General features: G+C 37.6%; 1 protein-coding gene across 1 annotated transcript in view; it reads left to right on the forward strand.

The window, feature by feature from the left end:
* CCDC171 (coiled-coil domain containing 171) overlaps positions 1-22,719 on the forward strand; it is a 161,244-nt gene that overhangs the window by 32,568 nt on the left and 105,957 nt on the right. The window contains 4 exon segments of the mRNA XM_064439638.1: positions 1,790-1,882; positions 3,212-3,372; positions 11,036-11,174; positions 19,592-19,694. Of these exon segments, the coding sequence (XP_064295708.1) occupies positions 1,790-1,882; positions 3,212-3,372; positions 11,036-11,174; positions 19,592-19,694 (496 nt within the window).

The following is a 22,719-nucleotide window of genomic DNA, read 5'->3' on the forward strand; positions in this document are numbered from 1 at the left end:
CATTCATGGGTGCATCCCATCGGGGCCCATGGATTTGCTAGGATCCAGTTTGCATAGGGGACCTCTGACCCAATCCTTCTCAACCAAGGGGAAGTCCTCCTTTCTCCAGGTTTTCTCTCTCACCTCTGGGTGCTGGGATGCCTGAGGGTCAGTCTTAGCAGTAAAGACTGAAGGAAAGAAGGCATTCAGTAACTCTGCTTTTTCTGCATCCTGCATTACCAGGGCCCCTTCCTTGTTCATCAGTGGGCTCACTGTATCCCCAGTCTTCCTTTTACTGCTGACGTATTTGAAGAAGCCCTTCTTGTTATCTTTGACACGCATTGCGAGATTTAATTCCAAGGGGGCCTTGGCCTTCCTCGTCACATCTTGTGTACCCTGACAACGTTGCTATATTCCGCCCAAGTGGCCAGTCCCTTTTTCCAAATGATGTGAACCACCTTCCTCCATTTGAGTTTCTCTAGAAGCTCTTTGCTCATCCCTGTGGGTCTCCTGGCTCCTCTGTTTGACTTCTCCCTCCTAGGGATGCACTGATCTTGAGCTCGGAGGAAGTGGTCCTTGAATACTGACCAGCTCTCTTGGACCCCCCTGCCTTCTAGAGCCCTAGCCTGTGGGATTCCTCCAAGCAGGTCTCTGAAGAGGCCAAAGTCAGCCCTCTTGAAGTCCAAGGCTGTAATTCTACTTGTCGCCCGGCTTCTACCACGCAGTGTCCTGAAATCCCACCATCTCATGGTCATTGCAGCCAAGGCTACCCCCAGCTCTCACATCCTCAACCACCCCTTCCTTGTTCGTTAGGATAAGGTCAAGCAGCACATCTCGCCTCGTTGGCTCCTCCATCACCTGCATCAAAAAGTTGTCCTCGAGCTCTGTAGGAACCACCTGGATTGTGTGTGCCTCACCGTGTTGCTTTTCCAGCAAGTATCAGGGTGGTTGAAGTCCCCCATGAGAACCAGGGCCTGTGATTGAGAGGCTACTTCCAGCTGTCTGTAGAAGGCTTTATCGACTTCCTCTTCTTGATCAGGTGGCCTGTAGCAAACACTCACAACAGTGTCGCCCATATTTGCCTGCCCCTTAATTTTTACCCGCAAGCTCTCAACTTGTTCTCTCTCTACTCCAAGGCAGAACTCGATGCATTTCAGTTGCTCCCTCACATAAAGAGCAACTCCCCCATGTTGCCTTGCTGGTCTGTCTTTCCTGAAAAGCCTGTAGCCATCCATGACAGCATTCTAGTCATGTGAGCTGCCCCACCATGTCTCTCTGATTGCAATCAGATCATGGCCCTGTGACCACACACAGACCTCTAGTTCCTCCTATTTTTTTCCCCATTCTGCATGACTCCAGTCATGAGAGTCATCCCACCATGCTTCTGCGATGGCGACGTAAGCCATAGCTATCCTGTTGTACAGTGGCTTCCAGCTCCTTCTGTTTGTTGCCCATGCTGCATGCATTGGTGTAGATACACTTGAGCTGGGCTGTCAGTTTCACCCCCAACCTTGACATGCCACCCCTAGGCTCCTCTCTAAAGGGCCTGCTTATATCCCCTTCCCCCATCATCCCCTTCTTCCTACATAAATTTCTTTAACTAAATAGAAAATAATAATGTGATATTCTAGATATGTAAAAAATATTTTCATATGTATTTCTTGGTATGAGTTCTCACGGTTCCAAAGTACAAGTAGTTCAGATATATCAGGTTGGTGTACGGAGACCTAATATACAGAATGAACAGAATAGTCTTTGTGCCATGTTTACCATCTCTCTGGACTTAAATTTCTTCAAAATGTACTTCTAGGCAGCTACAGTAAGAATAAAGAAACTGGAAGAAAACATTGAAGCAGAGAGAGCAGCACATTTGGAATCCAAATTCAATTCAGAGATCATCCAGGTAAACTTTTTGTTAAACATTTTGCAGAAGTTTACAGTAAAACGGTTTATGAAGTTGTAAAGATACAATCTTCCAAAAATATTAAGACCACTTACATACTTGAGTGAAAACACTGAATATTTTTTTGCAACAAGTGTCAAAATTACAATAGCTAGTACTTAAAAGGAGAATAGAAAAATATCTGCTCTTCAGGGAGAATTGAAGTTATTAGAACAAATAATGAAATAGAATGTCACATTCGTAAATTCGAGAATTCCCACTAGAATTTAAACAGAGAGGGGAAAGGAAGTGTTTCACAATAGTCAAAGACTATACTACTGTTTAAATATCCTGCCCTGTATCTTTTGAATAGGCACTTAGAGCTACCTGGAGATACAGTGCGTACATCCAACTTCTCTAGGAGTGAGAGCTTAATGCATCCTTGAACTGCAGTTCCAAATACAGAGTACACTTCAGCTTCTAACAAAGTTGTTACATCTGCAGTTACTAGTAAAGATTGATTATATGAAAAAACCATAGTGTATATACTTGAATATTAAATCTTTTTATTATTAAGCTGTATCACATGGGGTTTGACCCGGTAAGGCAACTATGGTTTATTTTAAAAAGCAAGTGGGAAAAAGCTAAATGATGATTGCTTGGTAATCCATACTAACTAACAAGCCCTTCACACTCAACTTTTTGAAAACTAAGCAAATAAAAAAGAGTTTTTGGTATCTTTTTTTCTTACTTTCTGAGTAACAAAGATAAGTACTGCCATTCTTAAGGCAGTTGTTTTCTTATGGTCTTCTCTATGTACAGGCACTTAAGGTTTTTTTAAGTGGTGATTAAACTAGTAGAAAGGAAGGATCTAGTTTCCTTAATTTCCTCTCTCTACTCTTACATACAAAGGAACTGGGAGAGTAACATTCCTCAAAGTCAGAGACTTACCTTTTATGGGTGAATGACTGGTAAGGTTTTCTTCCTTGTTCATATACATGAACGAGCTTCAAGTGTGCTTTGTGCTGAGTGGCAGTGTAGCCTTTACTGTTAATCCCACATTTACATGAGTCTACTTAAAAAATAGAATTTCCCTGGAAAAGTTCAGTAATAACTGAAAAAGGAAAAATCCAGACACCACCAAATAAAAGGAGAATAAAAGGTGCTTTTCATTAGCATATCTGTCTGTATTTATTAATACACTTTCACATGTGTTCAGTGCTTTCTGTGCATATACTTCCATATAGAATTAATATAGTTACCTGTAAAGCAGAACAGAACATAGAACAGCATTAAAGATCGTGATAGTTTTTCCTAATTTACTTTAATTGCTTTCTTTTCACTTGGTAGTTAAGAATTCGAGACCTTGAAGGAGCTTTGCAAGTGGAGAAAGCCAGCCAAGCAGAAGCTCTTTTGGATTTAGAAATGATCAAGAAAGAGTTCAAAGAGGTAGAAAAAGCATATGAGAGAGAAAAACACAATGCCCAAGAGAACTTGGAAAAACTCGAAGTGTAAGTTACCTTTTAAATTAATTGTAAAATGGCAGTGAAAGCTTGGGTACCACCTACAGTTTACATTCCCTACAGTTTTCAGTCACTAGAAAACAACATAATCTGACGCAATTTGCCAAACAAAGCCAAGGTTGAGAACCTGGCATTCCATTAATAACAGGTCCATATCAGTAACCATATATATTATGGATAGGCAGAGAAAATAACCAATCTGTTACAAATTGTTTGCTGAAGCAAAAATGTTGAAAACTACAGTTATGATAGAGTCCTGTCTCTAGTAGTGTTTGGGAGGAGCGTAGGAAAACATACATGGCAGGTTTGCAACGGACTGGTTTTTCTGTATACATTTACATTATTATGAAAATATAACTTTTCACTTCAGGGAGCTAGATGAATCTTTAAGACTTCTGTCTAGAGGTTGTGTATAATTTCTAGTGGATAATCTTTGTTTTCAGCTTTTGAATAATTGTGGAAAGTTTTAATTTGGTGATGAAAAATAGGAAAAGGGGTGAAGTGTGTGAGGGCATACGAAATTCCTTGGGATTCCTTTCCTGCTCAGCACAACCTGCTGTGTCTGTGGTAACAGACAGTTTTTGGAAGAATTTGGTTTTCCTTTAAGCAAGGAAGCTTTTGGGCCTGAGACAGTCTTTCTATATGTGTGGTTACAGAGATGTTTTTAGTAATACGTTTGAAACCTGTGCTGTATTATAAACACCTTAGAGCTCTTCATTAAAATAAAGCCAAAGGAAGTCTGAATGTAAGATTGTGTATTTAGGTAAACCAGTGTCATATTAAAAATGAAGGCCTTTTTCTCAAAGAAAAGGTAACAATTTTAATGTTAAAATTTGTGAAAGTGTGTGAAATAGATTATGATAGTAATCTAATGTGATGCTTCAGGAAGACTGCGGTCTTCACAGCTGGGAAACTGAATACATGTATTTCAAAATTCTCTATGGTCCTAAAATAACATCAGTTAATTAAACTGTAATCTCATCCTGTCTGGTTGTTTCTGCTCTGAGCATGAGTTCTATGGCAGCAACATACATGGCACTAAACTAATACCAAGTTCTTTGCCTTTCCTTGAACTGGAGAAGGCTTTTACCATTGATTTGATATTTTGTTTGTTTGTTTTGTTTTTAAAAAAGCTCCTTTGTGTTCAGAACAGCCTTGTTTGGATGAATGCCTATTGCATTAGTTGTTTTGCTTAACAAGCTACTTTGTACTGTATGAGTTTTCTTGTGTGTAACTTCTTATTCTTACAGAGAATGTGGTTCTGGGTTTTTTTGTTGGGCTTTTTTTTTTCTTTCTGGCACATTTCTGTATTTGAGTGTTCCAGAAAATATGGAAAATTCATGTTACAGCTAAATACTCTTCCCTTCAGACTTAAAAGTTTTCTTGAACAAGTGTTCTTCCTGTGCTTGCTTTTGGACTGCTTCTTCAATCCTTCCAAGGTCTTATATTCCAAGGTCCATCTTTGTATTTAAGGTTAGACCAGCCAAATTCAGCATCCTCAAGTGAAACATGTGGCTCTTCTAGGTTTTTTGGCTAATGCCTGTTAAGTTGGAGTAGTTTTCAGTCTAGAAATACTTCTCCTGTCTTATCAACATGGCTACCATAACATGTCTTTCTGTGATCAGTCAGGGAGCTGTTAACCTGCCAAGAATCTCCAGATACCCTTTACTCCTTCCTTCTGGAAGTTTCAGGAATTTTTCTCCTGTTGTTTCTGTCCAAGCTCAAAAACTGGGCCTTGAATTGTGCAAGCAGCTCATCTCTGTCCTCCTATCTGTTATTACATCTCTTGCATTCTTAGAGAAAACAAGTGCTTTTGCTTTTGCTTCCGAAGCTCAGTGTAATGATGTGAGTGAACAACAGATACTGTCAAATTTAAGATGCAGTCAGTCCATCTGGGGAGCTAATAGACTTGTAGAAATTATATATATGACTTTTGAAAGTACTTCTGAAATGCAGAACTGCACTGGTTTTTATTTTTATAGCTCTTTAGAAAATAAATGTGAGTCTGAACACATGGGTCATATTCAGCTTTGATGTATTCACAAATAATGGGTTAAAATTACAGAAAATTACCTGTTCTGATTTGTTTGATGTGAAATAAATCTGGAGTAATGAATTCTGCATAAACGAATTTTTAAAATACAATAATGTATTTAAGTGTTACATGTGCACCAAAAATGTAAACCATGCATCATGCAAACATACTAGATCCTGAAGGGAGTGTTAATGCTTTACACTGGAAGTTACGTGTCAGTAAAACAATTTGATTCTCAAGGTTTCTAGTTTGGCATTTTAATGCTTTTATTTATCTGTTGTCAGTTGTTCTTTTTAACTTTCATCACAACCGTTCTCTCAGGTACTTTTCTATTTTAGCAAATTCTTATTTTCATGTAGGTACGTAACGTTTTATCTTAGATACCTGTGCTTAGTAATAATTTTCAGTACAAGATCCTCTCATGAACGCTCCTTTTGGCCCCACACAAAGTTCATAAAGTATATGAGTTCCTCACCTACATTTTTTAGAACAGTTTTGGTTAGTCAATTTCATCATGCTAGACCCAGTCCCCCAAAGCGGTATGCATATGTGCTTAAGTTTCCTTAACAGAGTTTGTCAGAGCATTTAATTCTGTGAATTATATTAGTTTCTTAGATAAGTAAAGACCTTTTATCACAAGAAGTAAGTGTTAAGTGGAGTACTGCTTGCACATGGAATAATGCTGTCCAGTAGTTACCATGTGGAGCTCTACTATCCCTTTAGGTGTTGAATACAAGCTTTGCATTTTTCAGCATTTCAGTGACTCTGTGTTTTTTCTAAAGACTTAGAAATTGCAAATTACACTCCACTAAGTCAGTGACAGAGATGTGAGTCTTTAAGGCCTGAATTATTACTAGTATGAATATGTTCTGAGAATCAAGGAATGATAAGACAGATAAAATGTAAGCTAATTAGAAGCATTTTTGATGGTAGCTTAAACACCTGTTTAGGAATATTCCAAACCATTAGAACTTAACAAGTTTTACTACAAGATCTGCTTTTTAAATTTTAATTTAGTAATGTTAGTTAAAAATTGTAAAAATCCATATATAGTAATTTTTCAAATAAGTCTTTGAGAGACTTTTAAAGATACTTTCCTTTATTAGAGTGTACAGACCAGCATAAGAATAATGGTTAAATATTGAATTACATTGATGCATTCAATAATGTTTTGCTTCTTGTGAGAATCTTTTATATAGATGTATGAAACTATTTCTTTGAGAATTGAAGGTTTTTCTATTTGGGGTCATTCTGGTCCACGAAAATCACATTTTTGAAAAATGGGAAGAACTCTTAAACAAAAATCTTATCCTCAAAATAAAAAGAGTTGCTTTTTCGGGACTATATTTCTTTGTCTGGAATTGCTGTATGAAATACCTGAATACATGTATTTGTGTGGCTAAGAATAGGAAATACAGTTTTTACAGTTATGATACCAGTTGCATCAGGAACTTTGATATTAGTGCTTACAGAGAAATAAGTACTTGTGTTACTAAAATCATAGAATCGTAGAATTATTAAGGTTGGAAAAGATCTCTAGAATCATCAAGTCCAACCACCAACTCAGCACCACCATGCCTGCAAAACCATGCCCTGAAGTGCCACTCTACACGTTTTTTGATACCTCCAGGGATGGTGACTTCACCACCTCTCTGGGCAGCCTTTTCCAATGCCTGACCACTCTTTCAGTAAATAAATTTTTCCTAATATCCAGTCAAAAACCTTCCCCTGATGCAGGTTGAGGCCAAGAAGAGAACCTTAAACAGCCTTCCCCTACACCTCTAAACTGGATAATTCTGTTCAACACTTTTTTCCCAGTAAAGCAGATTTGCCCTGTTTTGGGTGGTTTTTGGGTACAAAAAAGAATTTTTGCCTGCTTAAACATCTGTTCTGTGTGTTAACTGGATATCAGAATAAACTTTGTCTAATATCCAAACAGTACTTTTCACTACTTGCAATCATCTGTTGATTCAGGCAGTTAGTCCTAGCAGCTTCTGCCAACTGAGTTTTTTGAAAACAAATGACCTTCTGTGATATTCAGAGAATGCAAACCGTTCCATGAAAGTTAGCAGAGTTAAACAGCTGGTGGTTTTATTAATAGAGCTTGAAGTAACAGAAGCAGCCTATCCATATAATTTTGTTGGTCCAGATACCTACATTTCTAGAGCTCCATAAAGATAGGTAGTGAAGCTTTATCTCAGATGGACATTAATATACTCAGTTCCCTTGGAGTAATTACATGGGGTGGACGGGTACTGCCTTGTCTCTTTCCTGTACATTTTTTATTCTTTGAAGCATACAAGTATCAGTAATGTTGGTGAATATCAGTGATTGCTTTTGCCGGATCCCTTCAGAGAGAATACAAGAGCCTTTGATCTACTTACCTTTGAAGGCTGTGGTCCTTGGTCTCTAGACAATATCAGAAGCATGGCTTTTTCTTCTAAGCCATGATTTGGTATCCTAATATATTTTCCCTTTTCCTGGAGGAGTCCCACGAGTTTGTCTTTAAGCCTTAGTCTTCGGAAAGTCTTGAAGACTTTCATTTGTTTTGTTAGAACACTTGATGTCTTTTTAGCTGGACTTAATGTAGGATAAATGATTCCAAAGTTGGAAGAGATACAAAGCTGTGAGAATTTATTTTCCTAGAAGATGATGGTTATAATAACTGAAAACAAGGAAACAGGCTTTTCTGGGTTGCATAATTTATTAATTAGCTCTGAACCCAGTAGCACTATGTAAATTGGAAGCAACATGGGATTTGGGTCTCCATGTGAATTTACTTTTCTTGAAGAGTGAGAGCATGACATAGAATAAATTGGAACTGTTTTTGCTGTGTTTCTGGAAGCTGTGGGAGTAGAAGCTACTTTGGGGGACTGAAACACAGGCAAGTTCTTCCTCTAAGAATAAGAAGTAACTATCTACAGCTAAAAGAAAAAAAGTCAGCTAGGCTTAAGCAGAAGCATATAGGTATTTGGAGGACTGATAAAGTAGTCCTTCAGCTAAAAAGATATGTTGATCTATAAGAAATGAGTCAAAGTTGGGAAGCGACTATATTGAGTCAAAAGTTTCAGTGTTGGAAGAACTTTAAGCCCTTTGCATTACTTTCAGCTCTAGTGAGGCAGAAGTGATAGTAGAAGAGACAAAGTAATGAGAGACAACTGTATGGTCCCACTGGTAGGAGTTACATCAAAGAATAGTTCCAGTAGCAAGGGACTGCAGGAGATCTCTAGTCCAACCTTCTGCTCACACCGGGATCAGTTATGAGATCAGATTGTTCAGGGCTTCATCCAGTTAGGTCGTGAAAACCTCTAAGAATGGAGATGGCACAACCTGCCTAGGAACCTGTTCCACTGTTTGACTGTCATTAAGGTGGAAAAAGTTTCTGCTTGTCTGAACCACTTTGGATTTGATTTGTGTCTGTTGTCTCTTGTCCTCTAGCTGTACATTGCTGTGAAGTGACTGGCTACATCTTCTTGATAACCTCCTTTTAGGTATTGGGATGTCTGTTATAAACCCTGAAGTTATCTCTTCTCCAGCCTGAACATACCAAGTTCCCTCAGTTCTTATATATACTTCAGCCCACAACCATGTTGATGACCCTCCCCTGAGCCCACTCCAACCTTGTTCCTGTATTATGGGGAAGGTGTGTGCTTAAAACTGGTCATTATCCAAGGTGTGTTGTAATGAGTGCCAAATAAAAGGTGATTAATCACTTGATCTTCTGGCTGTGCTACTACTAATACCCCAGGATGCTGTCAGCTGTCTCTACTTGTATGCCATGCTGCTGATTTGTGGCTAGCTTTCTGTCTACCCAGATTACCAGGTCCTTTTTCAGCACAGCTACTCCCCAGCCAGTTACCAGCCATATTGCTTCAGGGGGCTTGTGCTTCCTAAATTCACATCTTTGCATGTGTCATTGTTGAATCTCAGAAGGTTCATGCTGGCCTGTTCCTCCTCCCTGTGTAGGTTCTAGGGAACAGCAGCGCTTCTCTGGAATGTATCAATTGTGTTGTGTTGTGACCTACTCCCAGCCAAGTCACTGTTATCTGCAAACTCAGTGAGATTGCACTCTTGGCCTAATCCAGATGATGGATAAAGGCGTTAAACAGATTCTGATAGAGGCTCCTACAGTATTCCACTTGTTACTAGCCACTACCATCAGAGCTTTACCATCAAACCATCTTTACCAGTGTTTTAGTTCACATACCTAGACTGAAGGTCTAACGTGGCTATACAAATACCATGTGAGACAGTGCCAAAAGCCTTCCTAAAGTTGACTTATATTTCATCTACTTGCTTTCCTTTTGTCCATACATCTGGTCATTTTATCATGGAATATAACTAGGTTGGCCAGACATGATTTAGGCTTGGTAAATCCTCACTGACTGTTCCCAGTCACCTTTTTGTTTCATGAGCCCAGAAATTTGTTCCAAGAGGAACAAATTCATGACCTTCCTGGGACTGAAACGAAGCTAACTGGTCAATAGTTCCTTGGCTTGTCCTTTTGCCCTTTTCTGAATATAGGTGTGGCATTTGCCTTTCACCGTTTACCAGGGACCTCCTCCAGTCTCTGTGACCTTTCAAAGATGATAAGAAGCAGCCTTGCTGTGACATTGGCCAGCTCTGTCAGAACCTTTTGAGAGTAGGTGAGCTGGCCTCTTCAATTTCTATGGGCTGAGTTCTCACAAGTAATCCCCAGACTCAATCCTCACCTACTACTAGCAGCTGTTGTCCTCTTCGACTGCTTTTACTGATCATAGAGGCTTGTGAGACCTTGTCAGAGAAGACTGAGACAAAAAAGGCATTGAGTGTGGTGACCTTCTCTGCATCCACTGTTGATAAACTACCTGGTCTGTGTAGAAGCAGGTTTTCTTTCCTGCCTCAATGTAGTGATAAAATCTCTTCTGGTTTTTGTCATCCTTTGCAAAAATCGATTCTAGGTGAGCTTTTGGCTTTCCTGACACCATGTTTACATACTCAGACAATCTTTCTAAATTCTTCTTTGGATTCCTGTCCCTGCTTCTGGCTCCTGTATGCTGTTGTTTGGCCTTGTAGCTTTCTCATGAGTTCCCTGTTCAGTCACACCAGGCTCTTTATATATCTGTTCTCCTGAGTAGCAGCAGGACTGATATAGAGTACAAGAACTGTTTTAAATTTTGGGAATAGTCTGCTGGTGCAAAATTCTGAAGTCATGCTATTCTGATTAGAATATATTCAGGTATGTGGAATCTTTAGGAGCAAGCTTTGTACTTGAAATTGGGGCTGATTATGTAACATGTGACATGCTCTTTCTGGAGAGAGCTAGTGTGTTAATTAAAATATAATTAATTCTGTTTATTATATTTAATTTGGATGCCATATACAAAAGACCAAACGAATTTATGACTGGAAGCCTGACACAAGCATTGGTAACTGAAAAGAACATAACCACTTCTTGAAAAGCCTTTCTTAGAAGGAATGTATAACTTTCATCAGTTAAAACAAAAACAGCAACTTCAGAAGCTATATGATGTGCTAACATGATGTGTGCCTTATCCACTGATTATATTTGAAAGTATATAATGTACTGGACAAAAGTATTTTTGATAAAAATGTTCTAATGCTGAAACTTTCCAGATTAGAAAGACAGTGTTTCTCCACAAACAAGCAGATGAATGAGAAGATTGAGGAAAAGAAGGAGGTAATTAAAGACCTTTCAGAGAGACTATGGAATAATGAAAAAACCTGCAGAGAATTACAGGAGGAACTTGTGATGGTAAGACAAAAGGCCTGTGGCACTTACTGTTTAGGTTTTTTTAACCATACTGTGAACATTAGCTGCATTTGTTGTGCGAGCTGTGGAAGAACTCTGCCATTGTGTTAACTGTGACTTTACTTATGTTACTTTGTTTTGTAAAACATGAGTAAATATAGCTAATGCATTGGAGAAGCTAATTCAAAGATGTATTTTAAATGATACACCATGTATTTAACTGAAGAGTATTTGCAGAAAACAATAATTTTAGAAGTATGGCTATGTGTAAAGCGTAACTTGTGTTGGCATTCCTAGCAAAGAAGGCAGTTTGTAGACATGGATAATGATTCCTTGTGGAAAATGTTCTGTCTTTCTATCCAAGCTTTTTTCTTCTCCAAGCTTTATTAGCTACCATTATAGGCTTGTTTATTTCTATTTCACATAACATTTTGGTTTTAGTGCAAGCATTTCACTGTAAAAATTGCTTGAAAATTGCTTGTTTAAAGGTGACAAAGCAGAGGGAATTTGTTTTTCTGTTTTGGTGTGGATTTGGCATGTTGGATGTATTTTACTGGACTATTTTCTGAAATCTTTCTCCTTTTATATGACCAGCTGGGGCCTTCCCATCCCACTGTCTCTACCCACCTCAAGTTAGATAACCGTTTTGACATCCTGTTGCACAGCAGCAGGGACAAATCAAAGATCTTAGGATATCTGGAAAACCTTCTCTCCTGCCAGTGTGTGGTAGCATATGCAGTATTTCTACACTTAAGCAATGTAAACTTTTTTTGATACTGGCTTGCAAATTTCTCCTTTTTCTCTGTCTTGGAGCTGTGAGTATGGAAGGTAAATGTGGTCTGTTCCCTGCTGCTAACAGGCATTGTGCTAATCAGTGAGCAAGAGCAGAGACCTGCATCAGAGGATCTTCAGACATGTTGGTGTCTTTTGTTCAGTTGATGGAGTTATTCCATACATTGTCTTAGTGTTTTCTACTTCCCAGACAGATTAGTAAGTAATAAATTGAAGAAAAATAAAATCAAAACCCCCTCTTCCTTCTGGGAGAATCACAGCTTCTTCGATGCAAGCATTAATGTATTAAAAGGCATTTGGTGGCCTAGCTAACCTGGAAAAGTCATCTTATCAGGCACAAAAGGAACACAAAGAGATAAAAGCAACTGTCTCCCCTAACTGCATTCAGTAATGTTTGCTATTTATTAATATAAAATACAATCCCAAGCTTAAAAATTTCTGCAAGGAACCTTGAGTGGTTGTTGGCTGTTGTTGTGATATGAGTTTTCCTTTCTGTTTTGTGTTCCTTAGTAAAACGTATGTTATACCTGACAAGAACTCAGGACAAAATTCTGCTCACAATAAAAGATTTCTGGTAATGGCAACAGTATTAAATGGTGTACTTGAAATTAACATTACATTACTGAAAGGTAAAAAGCAGAATAGATTGTCTTAGTTAAAAGAGCTGTGTTATTCATAGAACCAGTTGTTTTAATTGTTTTACTGGAATTATTTCAAACCACAAGACTGTCTTGAACAGGTAATAAAAATACTAATTTTCTGAGGAGTTGTATTAGTTGTCCCCTAGGGGATTAGACTTTTATCACCTTGGATGGCTTTGTATTTTTCCTGAAGACTTTTGTATTTGTTTGGGAAGAGGAGTGCCTGTGTGTGGTCTTGTTTACTCAGTCTGGACAGCTTTTTGTTATTTTTCTTCCCAAAATGAAAAAGCAGAAGACTCTGGCAGAAACTAAGTATAGATAACATTTAATATACTGTTATTAGGCTTCCCTATACCCATACTAAAATAGTGTGAAAATGGCAGTGTGTTCTCCTCCCTTCATTTCCCCCTCCTGCTTTCTTGATCCATTCATTACTTTCTTATATTTTATACTATTGTTAGACATCCTGAATATGTCCTTTCCACTCCAGTCTGATAATCTAATATTGGTACTGCTATAATACATGTTAATGTTTTTGTTTGTTAAGTACTTGGGAAATACAACCAAACCAGTGAAAGCTCTTTTTTAGAGAAGCAGACTTATGCAGGGAAGAAATACATTCTTTGGAAACTTTATAAGAAAAATAACTTTTCTTCCTCTCTTTTTTTTTTTTTTTTTTATGGCTCAGTTGAATGTATAGTAAAGTAGTTATGCTGCTTTTAATTTTAAATATCAGCATGTGGCAGAAGTTTGCCAGAAATCTGCATGGATCAAATGTGATAGGATCTGTTGGTATCAAACAAAACTGCTTATTAATGTTCAGCATGAGCAGACTCTCAAGATTTCCATTATGTTTTTCTGAGGAAATTGGTCTCAAGGTTGTCATTATTTCCAGCTAGGGTTTTTAGAATTTTTTAACTTGAAGAATAGGAATTTGGAAGAATGGCCATTGTGATTCAGAACTTGTTTTAAATTGAAACAGCCCTGGCTGTATGCCTGCCCCATGGAAAGAATAAAAGGTAACTTTAATAGTTTCAGTAGTTACTCAGGATATTTACGTTTCTGGCACCTAGTAGTGGATGATCTTTAATTCTTAGTACCAGACAAGCAGGAGAGTCGAACCTTTGTTTTATGAGACAAGTGCATTGAAATTTGGGGAACTTGCCAATTCACCAGAATGCATATTAGGAAATTAAAGTAATTAAAAATAGTGTATTTTAGTATAAATTCCTTTAATCTGGAAGAACTGTATGTTCATTTCCTCCCCTTTGTATAGATACTATCAGGAGTAGCATAATTAGGTATAAAAGTAGTGTAATAGATTGCACCCAGAGCCTGTCTTTTTCTTTGTGGCCTATAAATCTTTCTCTTACAGCTATGCATGCAGTCATGTGTTGTATACATCTCGGCTGCTTCTAATAGCCTTGTAGGTTATCATAAGCTGAAAGAAGTGTTTGAGAATCTAGTTCCTGGACATTGGCATTAACCATTGTTCTTTAACAGAAGTGTCTTGAGTATTTACTGAATAAAGAAACACCCTGAAGATTAGGATTCTGTTCTACAAATTCTATGGAGTAGAATCTAGTACTGCAAAGGTTTAAATATCATCTAGATGATTTATTGTGAACAGAGCTTTTTCTTTCAGTTTGAAAAAAGTGAGAGACAAGCTTAATTAATTTTGTGGTAATGATTGTTAAATGTTATGTTACCTTGACTCTTGTTTTGCTTGCCTTAACTTAGGGATGGAGTGTTCGCACCCAGATGTTACTTCTGTTACTGTCCTAATTTAAGAAGATCAATCAGTTTGAACCATATGCTTAAATGGTCTTCTACAAAGAAACAAATTTTGTAACTTATTCTGGAAGTGGAGAGGCCACTCAGGCTGTGATGTCCCAATGCTTGAAGACAGGCATCTAAAAAGCGCTTGTAAAGCTGCCAGTTCTCAGAAAATTTTCTCTGACTAACAGAAAAACCCCAGATCCAAGAAAACAGATACTTCATAAAATTCTCTTCCTCCAAAAGGTTTTTACAAATTTCTCTTTAGAGGACTGGAATAGTACCATATAAAACTTTAGCATTTATGATTAATTTTATTTCAGGTGATTAAACCTGAGACATTAAATATCTTGAAAAATTGTATTTAATTTACACATGGCTAGACACTTTTTAAAGACTTCTTTATAGGAGGGGTCTTCAGAAAATTCTAGCTAATATATAAAAATAAAGGAACTCTGTTAAGTATTCAGTAGTTAGATAACTTGAGCAAAAATAAGTAGCAGCCTAAGGACGGAGATTGTCAGTGAGGCTTTTGTTTTGTTTTTTATACTGCCGTTTATGGTTGGTTGCTTAAAATTTGTGCCACTACTCTGCTACATGGAACATCACTCAAGTCAAACCCATTTTTTGTTAACAGTGGAGCAGTCATTTGGAGTGTATTTCTCTAAATGCTTTGATTTGGTTTCCCCAAGGTCATGCCTGGTAAACATTCTGACACTTTTGTAAAGAATTTACCCAAATACCCAAGGAGTATTTGAGCATACTGCTTTTTGGTTGCTGTGTGGATAGTTCTGGCTTTGGCACTTGTTCTGCCATCACCAGATGGGATTTGTACTGAAGACCGAGTGGGTGAATTAGTCCATGCACAAGAGAGCCGCACAGGAAAATCACTATAACTGTACACAAAGTAGAGAAAATTCCTCTTGGAATGATGGCAGTTTGTTGCAGGACTGGACCCCAGTTCCCTGTGTAATACCACAGTGGTTTGGTAAGTTAATTTTGAAAAGTCCTCAAACTCCTGCCTACATGTTGATTGTTAAACATTATGGAACTTGAGATAGAGATGCACATTTGCAGCATCAGGTCATGTGGGCTACTCTGGAAGTGTGCATAGAGACTGCATTTATTTTATTCAACAGTGGCTTTTGAAAAATGCTGAAAAATGAATGGGACTACATTTCTGTCCTGGAACAGGCGATGGAATGATACCAAAATCTAATACTGGTAGCTAAGGAAAATATCTCTGCAACCCAGGTAGTAGGGAATTGCCAAGATAAATGCAAATACCCTGCTCCTGGGAGATTAGCATAATTCTGACAGTGGGTGAAATAATTTTTGTAAGTATTAGGTTTTTCTAATAATTCTGGTTATCCTTACAGATAAGGATATGAAGAAGTTGGAAAAAAGATTTTTCTCCTGGTTGCAGCCTTACAGCACTTATAATGAAAAATATTTGGCTTCTATTTGATTTCTTTTAAAGTGTGGTTGTGTTTTAAAATTGATGGTTAAGTTATTATTTTGCAGAACACATTTTTCTACCAAAAATTCTTTGGTCCTCAAAGGATATTTTGCGATAATAGGAGCCTTCTTAAGGATATGAAGTGTGATTTGGGGAAGCACTGTATATGCTACAATTCAGAGCATGTTCTGGGTTCAGAAAGTATTACTTTGCTCCCATATTCTTTGGTTTCTAGCCTCCTGCTCTGAATATTTTGTGAGGGAGGTAGTTGTGTTTGAGGGGTATAGGAAATACTCCTAATATATTTCAAGAATTTTAAGTTCTCAAGTGTTCATCCGAACTTCACAGGAAGACTTTACCACTGGTCTCAGCGACCTGGGATTCCTGCAGGCTCTTTCCTTGAGGAAAGGACCTGAAGTCCTTTCATAAGAACTTACAAGTCCTACTAGTAAAGACCAGGGATGTAAAAGGCATTGAGAAGACCTTTTCTGTGTCCTAGTCACCAGATCCCCTGCCCCATTCAGCAATGGGCCCACGTTTTGCCTAGTCTTCCTTTTGCTGGTGAGGTACTTCAGGAAGCCTTTCCTGTTGCCCTTCACATCGCTTGCCAGATTCAACTCTAGGTGGATTTTGGCTTTCCTGAGCATATCCCTCCATGCTTGGAAAGTGTCTCTATATTTCTTCCAGGTCACTTGTGCATGCTTCCACCTCCTCTATGCTTCCTGTTAATATTTCAATTTAGTCAGGAAATCCTTGTGCATCCATACAGGTCACCTGCTGCCTTTGATTTTCAAGGTCATTTTCAAGGATCACCTCTGGTCAAGAATGGTCCATCCCAAAGTACAGGAAGTCTAGCACAGTCAGCAGAAGGCTTATTTTACAAGTGTTCTGTCACCTGTTTCTACTAACGTGGTCTGGGAAGCAAACTCTCTTTAAGTAAACTCTGTAGCACTTAGTCACCTGATTTCCCTTTTGAAGTAATCTAGGGAATACTCACACCAGTACCTTTCCAGTAGTTCTGCAGGATTGGCATCCCCTAACACAGATATGGTGATGGATGGGGTTGCTGAAAGGGAAGTAATCTCATCTCCTGGAATAGTTGGATCTGGCAGAAAATACCTTTCAGCAATGGCAATTGATTATGTTTGACCTCTACACTTGTGGACTCCATTTTCCTTTTCAAAGTAAGGAGACTTAGTGTCTTTGTTCAGACTGGAGAAAACTAAGGGGGGTATAGCTACTGCCATGAGCTATCAAATGGGTGCTTATGGAGAAGATGAAGCTATTCTCTCCTTAGAGCTGTGCCATGAAAGTATGAGAGAAAACAGAAATTTTAGAAAGGGAATTCTAACTACCTTTAAGGGGGAAAAGAAACTTCACAGTGAGGATTGTGAGATATTGGAGGAGGTTGCCTGGAGGGGTTGTTGAAACTCCATCCTTGAGGATACTGAAAACTTGACTGGACAAGGCTCTGAGCAACCTAACCTGACTTCAAGCATGTCCCTGCTTTGAGTGGGGAGTGGGACCAAATGACCTCCAGAGATCCTGTCAGCTTAAATTATTCCATGATTTTATGACTCTACACATTCTTATTAGATACCTGTCAGTGAGACTTAAGAAATTATTTCGATATGTTCAGACCTGTTTGGACTCTTAACCTGGATTTCCAGCAGTGTAGTTTACAGTATTTTTCATCAATTTCTGATAATGAGGACAGTGATTGAAAATGGGAGCTACAAGGGAAAGATACTAAATATTTGCAGCTGAAACGTATTGAAAGTGGCTGGTCTAAGGAGTTTCCTTTAGATCTTCATTGCTGTTGAAAAAGAGAGTGAAATTGGCTTAGGGAGTATAGATGCAGTTAGCAAATAAAGCAGAGAAGTGGTGAAGGCTGAATAGACTGGAATATACTGACTAAATTGTGGTAAATTAGCTAAACCAGATGAAAAATTTGGGTGAGGAGATTGAAAAAAATTCTCACATTTTAATTTCCCAGAAAAACCTTTTCCCATGGGAAGATTTGGTCTGACCTGGTCTGTGCTGAAGTGGTTTATGTAAAAAGTATTTATTTCATTGTGGTGCTGATCATATTGTTTTATTTTCTTATTTGTAATATTTGAGGTTCTTTGAGATTATATCAGTACATGAGAGTAAATTATTTAAATGTATTTGCATCCCATAAAATATTCTTACTGAGCTCAGCAATTACAAGCTCTATTTATGTAGACAATTTTATAGAGTAAGAATTAAAACTTAGTTATTTTTGAGTATATAAAAGTGGTTTGGAAATTCTTTATAAAATGTAGTGCAAACTCTCACACAAGGAAAGGCGTGTAAATGCTACAGGGGATCTAACACTGAAATACACATATGAATAATATATTAGTTGATGTACAGTACATATAATTAAAATTGAAAGAGTAAAGCAAATTTATAAAATATTTAAACTGAATAGTGAAGAACACTGCAGAGAATTAAATACACTTCTTGGTTTTTTAGCCTGACAGATATATGCTACCAGTATGTAGCAGTTTTACTGGGGAGGATATTTCCCACACTTGAGAAATTGATCAGATCCTTACACATTCTGTGAAGCACAGCTAAAGCAGTAGTTCATAGATATGATAGAAAACAGTAGGATTTTTCTCAATGCAAAAAGTGTAACCTTCCATCACCAAGTAGAAATGGAAATTACTCAAATAGGTGTTAGAATTTAGAATAAAAATAAATTGAGTAACTAAAAGTAATGAGACATCTATGAGCATAATCGTTGTCATAAGAAAATCGTGAAGTTATTTAAATGTAGTTTCCTCTTGATTTTGGGGGGAGGGGTTGGTGGTTTGTGGTTTGGGTTTGTGGTGGTTTTTTTATTCTGTTTTTTTTTTTTTTATAAACTGCTGAGATATATTACTTTTTGTTAGTCAGCTGCTAAAATTGTACATTTCTTTGAGAAGTCAGAGAGAAGTCTGTCCAAGAGGACCTTGGTCTTGTCTGGAGTTACGGATACATGTCTTTGAAAACTGCAAGTTTTAATATGAGATTTAAATTGAAGAAATTATTTGTTATATAATCTTTCTGTTGTAGTGATTGAAAATCTGCTGTAATACCTTTCTACCCTTAGAATAAAGCCAGTGTCTTGATTTGAACACTAAGCTGCACTTAGTAAACAGCTCTCTTTAAAAAAATTCAGTGATAGGAGCTGAAGGACTCTGATGCTTTATATTCCATACATAAGGAGGAGTTTTTGATATTGAAGAAATCATTATCAAGCATGGAAGATACTAACAAGTAGTCAGTTTTGCAATGAGAATAGGTGTGGGATTTGACTGTGTGCCAAATCATGAATTTCTAGCCTGTCTGCCAGTAGTTTGGTGTCTTTCTGGATGCCCTTGCAGGGTTTAACAATAGATTTCATTGCTTACATAGATGGCAGCAGTTAATTATGGTTCATTAAGATATTTTTAAAGAAGATCATCAAGACTAGGTTTTAGAACAACCAGTTTTTCTTTTTCTTCTGAGTACCTGAAGCCTTTAGTTCTATTTTAAGTGTGTTTCAGGGTTCTGTGTTACTTATTTGTGATGTCATGTTACGTCTCTTGGCTCAAGAAAAGGAGTAATAAGAAATATAGCAGGAATATAAATTTGAAGGGGAACAAAAATACCATTGTGATCTGTATTTCTTCTGCTTACTCTTTTAATGGGTTTCTTTTTTTCCCCCCGCTTGTCTTGTCTGTATCTCCTGTCAAATAAAGGCCAAGAAACACCAGGTCTTTCTAACAGAGACGTATGAAAACAACATGAGAGAGCTGGAGTTACTCTTGGACAGCTTTGCTATGTCAGGCCAGCGGACAGCAGGTTAGTTGAAGGTATAAAATGACAGATGCATCTGTCAATGTTCCAAAGTCACTACATTGTGGGAATTCTGCAGATGCCTCTTGCATTCCCTCTTCTCAACATGCTTTGATTTGATGACATGATAAGAGCAGTTCTCACAGCAGTCAAATGGCCTTGCTAGCTGAGAAAGGGTGACGGAATGTGGACCTGCTGTTGTCAGCCCAGAGCTTGATTTACAAATGCTGGGGTGTATATGATCGGTCAGAAAAGGGCTCACTTGCTGTGCTCTAAATCCAACTGAGAAAAAAGTCCTTACAGTATACCTGCAAAGGGAACAGATGTTTTGCCTGAACCGAGCCAAATTCTGAGGCAACCTTCAGCAACTTAAAGGTCATATATTCACAAAGGTTGTGTAGGACACATGATATAACACAATACTTTTTACTGTTGATTGTGGTCTAGTACTATATTACATTCATTTGATCTACTACAGAACAATTATTGCTCTGTTTTCATTAAAATTAATTGTAAGTCAGTGGTTGTCATGTATAAAGCTACCTAGCTTTATATGAAATTATTGTATCAAACTCAACAACCTGCTGCCTGTGTAAACATTTGAAATAGTGGCTAGCATAAACAAACTGAACTTTAATAACAAAGCTAGTAATTTTTTTAAAGTTGAAAATAGTACACTTTTAAAAATCTTTGTTTAAAACTGTCTATAAAAGTTTTCTTTATGTAGTTCCTGTTAGAAAATCATATACTAGATACAAAATGCTTTCAACCTACAGTGCAAGTAAACTGGGAGAAAACAGAGAAAATGTTGCTTAAAGAGCAAATGGGTTTGTTTTGTGTAAATTGTGCACTTTTCAGCAACAGTAGACATAAATGGGTCATATAACACCTTGAAATGAAGGTGCATTTTTGTGTCTTCACAAAAAACATTTTCTTTTTTAGGGCCTGGTACTGTTAAAATTGAACAAAGAAACTTCTTGAGATTTCTGTTGTCCTTAAAAGCCTAGCCTTGAGTCTGTGATTCATTGATTTCCTCACGTGGGCTATATGATTTTTTTTTTAATTTGGGAACTAGTAACAGTTTTATGCTGCAATTATAAATGTAATTCCTGTGGGTAATACCTGTAGGTTTACTGTAGATACGTCAGACTGAAAAGCTCTTTAGAACTGTATATTTTCCTCAATCTTGCAAAGTTCCATATGCCCAGAGGGGCTTCAGCAATTCTGGAGGGAGCTGGGTGCTTCTGCCAAAATGCAGTTTCCAAAGCAGTAATTGTCTTTTGGGTAGGTTTTCTGTTCTCCCTAGTGGTAAACCTTGCAGAGAACAGCTTTGACCTGTTTCTGTAATATTAGGGATTCAATAACATTAACTTCAGCATTATCTTGCTTTGTTTAAGGTAAACTTTGAAAGATCTTATTTAAAGAGATCTTTTTTAAAAGCTTCAGCATCTCTGCAGAGGTTCAGTTGAGGCAGAAAGTCAAATTTAGCTCTTCTGTGGACTGAGTCTTTACAGCTAATAATAAAATGGACATTGGCTAGGACATTTGTTCAGCATATTTACTATGCTTCTAAATATGAAACAAATTTTTAATGCTATTGCCTTTCTGTGTTGTAGTTTCAAATGTATTATGTAACAGTATTTCTTTCAATTTTAAAAAAAATGTTTAATGTGATCATATTTGAAGTGGGAATGCCTAGGTGCAAATGAAGGTAAAACTTTTAAATGAATCTTTGTAGTTTAATTAGCAGATGAGGGGCTACAGGAGTCACAGCTGGCTGGGCAGTATCTCATGTTTTTGTTTTTAACTTCCAAGTCAAGTGGTTGAGAGATCTGCTTAAATATCTGTCAATATCAAACGTCCAGCCCCTTCATTTAAGTGCTGGTTGGGCTGTGATTATTAGGCTATACAGGTAAAAGAAGATAAGACTTTTTATTTTTAGGGTTAAAACCTGAGGTATTTTTAGAAGTTTTTTCTTCTTTGCACATTCCAAAATAACAAGCATAAATCCATGACTTCTCCTTTTTAAGTGACCTTTATAATTTTCCACAGCACTACTATTCTTATTGGGCAATTTGCATGATTTCACTTTGACCCTGTCCAGTTTATCATATTTTGCAGTTATTCAGCAGCAGGATTTGTACTCACAGAAGTTTTTCTTCACTTCAGGAAATAGAAGTTTGTGGTTGTAGTAATCTGAAAAAAAAAAAAGTTAACAGAGTATAAAGTGCTAAGAGTGTTACCTGCTTTGAGTTAGTGTCACCGTTAATGTTGACCACCAGTACTGTTTTGGTCACAAATCTAAAACACAGCACCATATGAGCCACTATGAAGACATTAACTCTGTCCTAGCCAGGCCTAGTACCATTACTAGAAATTCTGAAGCAGCACGTTTAAGAGTTTACTCATTTGTGTACCTCCTGTCAGACTCGTACTGAACTGGGCATTTTCCCAAAATTCTTGCCCCAAACTCGTAGGTGATCCTGAGCAAATACTTCAAGTATTGGGTTTTTTTCCCCTCTTCATTGCTGAATTAGGGCCTCTCCAGCAAGAAACTCCTGTTTGGATTGTGTTGCATCACTCATGCATAGCTGCATGAAGACAGACAACATTTGGCCTCTATTATAGCCATAGGCTTGTTTTCAGCTGGTGCAGGAAGGTGGAATCTGGTATTCTATTGGCAGACTGGGCTGCCTAGAAAAGAGGGTTGCAGCAAAGGCAAGGAGTGCCAGCATAGAAAGTTTACTGGCAAAAGTCTGGTTTTGGCAAACATGATGTTAATTAAGATGGTTCAGAGGCATGTTTCAGTGACACCAATGCAGGTTGGGATTTTAGAAATGAAGATACATTATTTAGACAGTTTGATGAAAACTATGGGATGGAAGACAACTCCTAGATTGGCTTAATGGGTATTATTTTAAACTGAATGAGAATCATGAGTTACAACTCCTCTAGAGCTAGAAGTGTGGAAGAATAGTACTTTCTTTCTTCTGTGCAACAAGATCACTACAAAGCGTTCCTACAATGGGTA

Source organism: Phalacrocorax carbo, chromosome Z (genome assembly GCF_963921805.1).
Source record: "Phalacrocorax carbo chromosome Z, bPhaCar2.1, whole genome shotgun sequence".
In the NCBI taxonomy this organism is placed as follows: domain Eukaryota; kingdom Metazoa; phylum Chordata; class Aves; order Suliformes; family Phalacrocoracidae; genus Phalacrocorax; species Phalacrocorax carbo.